The sequence below is a fragment of the Typopeltis vanoorti genome, chromosome 13, assembly GCF_054136105.1.
Source record: "Typopeltis vanoorti isolate ZY-2024b chromosome 13, IOZ_Tvanoo_1.0, whole genome shotgun sequence".
Taxonomy (NCBI): Eukaryota; Metazoa; Arthropoda; class Arachnida; order Uropygi; family Thelyphonidae; genus Typopeltis; species Typopeltis vanoorti.
The window spans coordinates 43,959,413-43,967,470 of NC_143561.1; the positions used below are offsets into that span (position 1 = coordinate 43,959,413).

The following is an 8,058-nucleotide window of genomic DNA, read 5'->3' on the forward strand; positions in this document are numbered from 1 at the left end:
ATGATTTGTACACAGTTGCGATGAGAGTATGTCCTAACGCTAATGGCATTATTGTCTAAAACACTGTGAGTGCGATATTTGATGTTTTCGAGTTGCAGGGTTAAAATTGGAATTTCCCATAAAAAGAACTCTAGTTACCTGCTCCAAATATCGACCAACTCGGCAACCCTATAAAAGTTCCTCTTAGTGAGCAGACAAGAATATACAGTGACCTTACTTCCCAATCTATGGAAGTTACCACAAGCCACAAAGGTTTCTGTTAATTAGGTATCCACTTCTATCTCTACTCACGTAAATCTGGGTTCCAGCTCCTCAGACTAGATGTAACTTTATTCCCGTGTTCAGGCCACATTAGATGCATCCATTGATTTCATAAATTCATTGTGGGTTCCAGGTCAGTTTTTTTTTTTTTTTTTTGAATGCTAAGTCAAAGTTTCCAGGAGGAAACTTTGCCATCTGCATATTAGACTCATCTCAAGAAATAAGCACACATAGTAGAAAACATGAGTACTATTACAGACATTAATATACTAGTCTCATAGCTGTCGTTGCATTGATATAAAACAATCAGCCTACCTTCAATCAAAAATGTCTGAATTTCATATAAATGTTTCATCCTGCTTGAGAGATTAAAACCCCCAGAGAAACTGGGGGAAAAAAACCCTGCTGCCCACGCCCAAGACCGACTAACTTGGTTATGGCTGAGGAAGATCTTTCTTAGGACTGTCTGCATAGCATTCTGGTAACGTCTATAGCAATGGATACCAAAAGAAGATCTAAAGATTCATTACTAGTTACTGAGTATGACATTTTCCTAGGCCTTTCTTTTTTCAGCTATTTCTAGAAGTAATCGATTTTTAGGCATTTTATTTTCAAAAGAAAGTCTTGTTTTAACCTAGAATCCCAGTAAAAAGCAATCCTAGAATACAAAAATATTTCCCACAATAAGGTAACAGCTAGTTTAGAAACACGAGATGGCGGTGTATGTCATATTCATGTGTTGCTTCCAATCTGTAGATTTTACGTTTTCTCGTGATTATGATTAAAGTGAAGCCCAGTTGCCAACCAAAAAAGGTCTTGTATTTCGGAATAATAAGGCATAGAGGATTGATTTATTTTTAAAAGTTTATATTTTTAGGAGTTTTTAGCTTTAACGCCTTCTTTCATAACCTGTTTTTTCTTTTCTTTTATTTTTATTTTTTGATTTCGGGGAAGGAGAGTACTTTCTGTTTATAACGATATTCTGTGTATTTTAAACAAATTATAATAAATTATTAATATCTATTAAGCGTCATCATAATTTTAACAAAATATTTAATATTTCAATCGGTTATTTATTTTAAAATAATTATTTTAATTGCTTTAAAATAATTGCACAAAGCAATAGGAACTGAAATAATTAAAAATTTATTATTACAGTAAATGCCGAATAAAAGGCATTCGATTTTTGATATTTTATTTTTAGAAAAATAAAATAGGAATATAAATAGATAAATATAAATATAGAAGAGAAAAATAAAATAAAATTATTAAATAGGAAATAAAATTACTAAAAAAGTTAGCGTTATTAAATTAAATACTTTATTTTTAGATGATGTCTAAAACATGTTTTCGTCTCCTGCCCACGTTTATTTTCTAGCTGGTCTCTTCTGCGTTGAACATTATCACACTGGCCTTGCATACAAAAATACTTGTAAAGATGGACTTCTCGTTATAAGCAGTACTGGTTACATTAGATGTTTACTGCGTCGTACTTGTGATAAGAACAACGCTAAGCAGACGATTACAATGAATATTTTCAGATTTCGTGTGCGATGTGTAATTTAGTTACTTTAGGCTGCTGTTATCAGTTACTGAATAGTGTTCATGATAGGCAGACATTTTCTTAAAAAAAATACCTTTGTCAAGTAATTCGAATTCTTTTCTAAGAGCCATAGTACTTGTTCTTATCTAAATAGACACCTGTTCCATAACAGGAAGCAGTGAGAGAATCAGAAAGAAGCCGGTTGGTTATCTTAGCATTCCCGGCGGTTACATTAACGTCGTAATAGTTTTGTAACAGCTCCCGTAGTCAATAAGCAAAGGTTAGAATGTAGGAGTAGGCAATGGAAGGTATATAATTGACCCATGCGACCCGTTGTGTGTCTCAAGCTGCTTGTTCACTTCGGTGACATTTAGAAATGACGAAGTTCTTCGCACCCTGCATACTGCTAGTTCATTGCGTGTGCATCTTAGCTGTAACGATTATAGAGCCTTGCAAATCCAAGAACGGTAGGTATTGATTAATTTTTGTGATTTCATATAATATATTATATCTTTATCTATTTTTCACAGCCAAATACGATTAGAAATCAATTAAAATTGCCAATAAGGAAAAATAAACATTCTTCTAATTTTATTTACTTAGTTATTTAAAATTTTTTTAAAAAAATATTTGTAACTAGTTCCTAGAAGCAGCCAGAACGTGTTCGTACGGCATTGCGGCAGCGTCCGATAAAAAAAAAAAGAATAATAATAAAAAAAAGTTCCGCGGCTATATTGCTGTCTTCTTTTGACAATGTTTTTCTCGATTAGTTCTGTCATCAGTTTCAAAAACATTTACTTCATATCATTTAAAGATTCAGAAGATTTTTTTTTTTAATTCGGAAGATTTTTTTTAATGTTATCAGTGAAAAAAATTTAAGATATAATTATTATACATTGAATGACGTAATAAAAGTAAACCGCTCCAGTAAATTTTTCTTGTACCGTTTGAGCTTGTGGTTTCTTCTGCTTTTCTCTCCCCCCCCCCGCTCCATCCATACGGGGATTTCATAAATTGTGATATTTTAAATCATAGATCGGAATTATAGTATGAATGTTTCTAAATTTCTGAAAATTTACGTGCGGCTTCTAAATTTAATTAATGTGTATGTATAATATGAAATCAAATGCTACAATACTAAATAAAAATAATAGAAAGAAAGAAAGATTTTGTTTGCAGAAAATATGCAGTATAGTCTCAGGATCAATTGCATATTCCATAAATTTCAGTGTGTGAACTTGCATTAGTTATAATAGTTATCATTTTATGACATTTTAAATGAAAAAAGTTGCTTTATAATAGCAGCAAATTTATGTGGATAACTTGAAGACTTCGAAGAAAGAACTTAACGTCTGCTTTCAATAACTGTGTTATTGTTTTAGGGAAAAAATCATACGAAGCAAGGTGTGAGTGTAAAAATAGCAATATTATGGATGAATGAAGAAGAATGCAAATTTAGTTCTACAACCTCAATTTTATCACGTTTTTTTTATGTGGTTGGTGGTTGCAAGATAAATTGCATTAAAAAGGTTTAGATGAAATTATTGCATGCATTTTCTGCAGAAATAACTGTAGTTTTGTGTTTTATTAATATAATATATTTCGATTCCCCGACCCCCATTTTTTTTGGTGTGTGTGTGTGGGGGGGGGATTTACTTAAAGTTTTAATCTGCGCTACAATTCCAAGAAAGCATGATTTAATTGAAAATTTGAATTAAAAAATACTATTTTTACTTTGAATGGCAGATTGTTTCAACTCCTCTAGATCCTCCTGAGGGAGAGGGCGATATGTCAGCTCCTAAAAATATCGGAGTAATTTGGATGTATGAGGTCTGAATAAAAGGTGGGGCTAAGTTTGACTGCCATTTGAGCTTGATGTTGTTTGCTAAAAGTTAATATTTCACTTTATTTTTTCAAATATATATAAACATACCAGTTAACACATCGATGTGATTTGTTTTAACATTAGATGTTTACGTTTATATGGAATGCTCGAAAGCCTGTAGAAAACTGGTTATGATCGTTCATAATGCTGCATTGTGATAGATTTCAGAGGTCCTTTACGTGTAGGCGGACGTCAGTGCCTCCTACTCTCTGGGGCCCATACAGCTTAGGAAAAAATATTACCGCAATTCTTTAAAATCTTGGCCTTGTGCTAGCTTTACAAAAGCTAGTCATTTCTAAAAGGTAACTTAGATTGACCTTAACTTGCCCCTTCGGTGTTATACGTGACTTACATATCTAGAATGTCACATATATATTTATTCACGGTATTTCGACTTCTACAGCATTCTTTAAATGGTAAGAAAATATACACTTAATAGCATGTATATTTTACTAGCTGTAGGTTATTATAATACAATTCTAAAAATACTAAGTTTTATTTTCATAGTACAATAGATTTGAATGATTCCACCTAAACTATATATATTTAGTCAATGAATATTTTTTGTAAAGTAAATAATTGATCGATGAGCCTGTTGTGTTCGAAACTAACCCAGTTACTGATTCTCTCCATGACGTCATATTCAAGAAAGTAAAATTTATTCTACTCCAAAAATGGGATGGATATACGTATGCAAGTGTGTAAAATGATATTTTCTATCTTGTCATAATATAATTTTATTAACCGTCAAAATTATTAAAATTAATTTAATAACAACATATATCATGCTATAATCCTTTTGAATTATTGTTTACTAAGTAAAAATTAAGCGCCATTGACAGAAGAAACCAAACGATGAAAAATAAAATGCCATCAGACGCACACCGTGTATATTAATATCATCTTTACATATAGCAGTGGTTTTCAAATGAAACGACTCTGATTCAACAGTAATATTTGAAAGGAAACACTAATTATTATATTATCTATCAACTATCGTATAAATATCAACTGCGCCATAATATTTTTATTTCAAGAAAACTAACAGGACGAAAAATACAATCCACATTTACTAATGTTTTAGGAATGCATTTTGTACTATTTAATTTCCTCCTATATTAATAATAATATATTCCTAAAACATATTTTTCTCCCCATTACTGATACAATTCATACTTTGTTCCTTGTGGATAATAAAAGTGGCTTCTTGCTTATTATTTGATTTGCTGGAAGTATTTTTATTTATTTATTTATTTTATTTTATTAATTTTTTTTTTGCTTCTTAAAGATATTGTTTTTAATATTTGGCTTTTTATTTTTCTTCTTTTATATTATATCCGCTTTTGATGAGAAAATCGAGTTGTTTTGCAATATGTATTTACGGAACCGAGGGATGTGGGCGGATATAGAATGAATAGTTTGGAAAGTAGCCAGACGGGATACGAATGAATGAAGCTATAAGCACAACGTGCAATTACAACCCATAAATTCAAATACGGAATTTTTCATTTCAGTTGTCAAAACGCAGTGACAAATGAAAATTCCGGGATAAAACAATTGTGTTCCATTTGGGTAAATACAGATACGAAAGAAAAAAAAAAAGTTCTTTGTAATAGTGTTGGCTTGTCTAATTGGAAATTTTATATTTCCAGTAATCACTTAACCTTTTCAGGTGTTAGTTGAACCACACCCACCGTAAATATATGGTTTCTCTAGATTTCCGACACTATACATATATTTAAAGGGAGATTTTAGACCTTTTTCCTTTGGAGTTTTAATACTTGCAACTCAGGGTGTAACTTTCGAGATCTCAAGTCTCGCTTCCCCCCCTCTCCCCCTACACACACTTTACCTTATTTTTCTTACGCAATAGGCCAAAATATCCTATTACGTAAAGCAATTAATCCATATTTTCTACAGCTGGGGTGTACTCAAGGATTAGGCAGAAATTAGTAGTTAATAAAGTATGGTTTCAGTTTAATCACATAATTATCAGGATACGAATTTTGATTAAAACGAAGTCTGCTATATTTTGCACTTATGAAGATGTATTCACATTCTATAATGTTGAGACTGGCTGAAAAAGATAACATCTATGATCACCCTACATGATTAGTAGTATACAATAGTATCTATAATGTTTTTTTTTTTTTTTTTCATTGTATGAGTAATCTGAAGTTTCAATAATTTCCGATGATAAGAGATCTTTATTTGATCCGCTCAAATCAAATGAAAACTTTGTTTCGTCTCCTTATTACCTCACTGAATGCAGTTGAGCATCTGCGAGACAAGAAACTCGGGGAGAGAGAGAGAGAGAGAGAGAGAGAGAGACGCCTTCTAAAGTGAAGGAGCTTTTCAACACTTAATAAGGATATAACTAGGATTTTATCAATCTTATGTCATAAAGTGATTGTTGTTTTAAGTTTACAGAATTTTTAATGCCTAGATTTTATTTTCCTAGTCTAGCCATAAATACTGTTACAACTTGAGCAGCGCATAAACCTTCATTCTATCAGTAAATGATTTACAGCGTTCAGCACGTACAAACGATATGTGTAACCTGCGTATAGCAACACTCAATGTTCAAAATGTCCCCCTTTTGCCTTCACACACCCCCAAAATTTGTGTGACCATATTTCGATGGTAGCACCCAACAACATCCAACGAAAACGCTGCCACTGCACGCTCCAAATCCACCTTCAGGCTGGCAATGCTGGATGCGTCGTTTCTTGCAGGCTACTGTCTCAAGCTCCGACCACAATTTGAAGTCCAACGGATCGAGATCGAGACTTCCACACGGCCAATTAGACGATGATATGTGGTCAAGCACATTCACCTCCAACCCTTGTGTGGGCAAAGTATTTGTGTGTTTGTTTCTTGTGGTTCACAGAAAAGCATTAAAGATTTTGCTGGGTATGTTGTCTATTATGGATGTGATTTTTCATCGCATTACCTAACGCAAATCCAAAACACTTGATTCTCGCGTTTTTATCATCACATGCTGTCCAATCATCACTCAAGAACTCTGATTTTGGGAGGAATTATAAAATAACTTTTATATACAGAACAAAACGTCCCAATTAAACAAGAGTTACCTCTTTCTTTTTTTTATAGTATCACTGGTATGAACGTAAAATGTAAACAACTATCATAGGCCTAATTTGTCGAAAATAAAGCCTGATTATGCAATTATAATAAATAATAATTATAAATAAATAATAAATATTATTTATTTACAAAAAATACTTGCTTTTCATGCTTTCACACGATATGTCTCTAATTCGAAATATTATTATTATCTTTCAGGTTATTGTTTGTATAATGACAATAAAATAAAGAACAACAGCGTGTGGTTCGTAGATGAATTTTGTCTCCAATATATCTGCAGAGTGCATCCTGGAGCAAGTTTCTTTGAAGTAAATGGGTACGTCTAGATATTTTAAACATTGCATACTATAGGTTTTTAAACCTATAGTACATTTGTAGCTTCCGTATCTTTACATGTCAATGTTCGTTTCAATATCACAATAATCCCGTGAGTTGTATTTGCCGTTTTCGCAATGACCTTTGAACAGTAATGAAATAAAGGAAAAAGAAAAATAAAGAAAACAAGAGAAAACACTCACCAAATATCTAATATAGAAAAATATCACGAATGTGCTTCCTTGAGGCCAATTTTAATATCTTAAAGATAAATCTTATATTAAAAATTTCCTATAAGTTTGGTTTACTTTTTTTTTGTTACCGTTTCAAATCATTTATTTCCATAACATTTGTCTCTTTTCCAGGTGCGATGAAGGAGGAAGGTTTTATGATCCTCAGTGCATAATCCAATACGAAGGTGATCGATATCCAGACTGCTGCAATTATGAACTGATGTGCGAATGAGATTTTTATGCATCTACTACTTAGTGCTGTTCATCTTCTATTCTAGAGTTGCAACTGAGTTGAAAACTTCAGTAAATATTGAAAAGCGATCCCGATGAACTCTCCCCAGTCCCCGAAAGAACTGATTGCGTTGTTTTTGTGTTAAAAAAAAAAAAGCGTGTTGGGTTCCACCCTCAGTTAGGCCGATTCCTGAAAAAGATTAGAAAAGTGCCAAATAAAGACGGTCCTATTTTATATCTAGTCTTCGTGTGATATTCATGTACACGACATGTTAAACATTCCAGTATATTACGTGCTTAAATGTTTAAGAATATACTGTCCGACCACAGATGCGAGAACCTTGGCTGGCACTGTGCCAAGAAGAGTCAATTCATGTTGAAGGGAAGAAAGGAATAAAGCAATTTACGAATTCGTCACCAATACGCGAAATCACGTGCTTTATATGTAAACATTTCTAACTGTTGTACAAGCAAAATAGTTA

At 32.5% G+C, this 8,058-nt stretch overlaps 1 protein-coding gene across 1 annotated transcript; it reads left to right on the forward strand.

The window, feature by feature from the left end:
* Nucleotides 1-1,512: 1,512 nt before the first annotated feature.
* On the forward strand, nt 1,513-7,811 carry LOC150100101 (uncharacterized). Its single transcript, XM_090403108.1, has 3 exons — nt 1,513-2,271; nt 6,996-7,113; nt 7,478-7,811. The coding sequence occupies exons 1-3, from the start codon at nt 2,181-2,183 to the stop codon at nt 7,575-7,577; spliced, it is 309 nt and encodes a 102-aa protein (XP_090259234.1). The 5' UTR covers nt 1,513-2,180; the 3' UTR covers nt 7,578-7,811.
* The last annotated feature ends 247 nt before the right edge of the window (nt 7,812-8,058 follow it).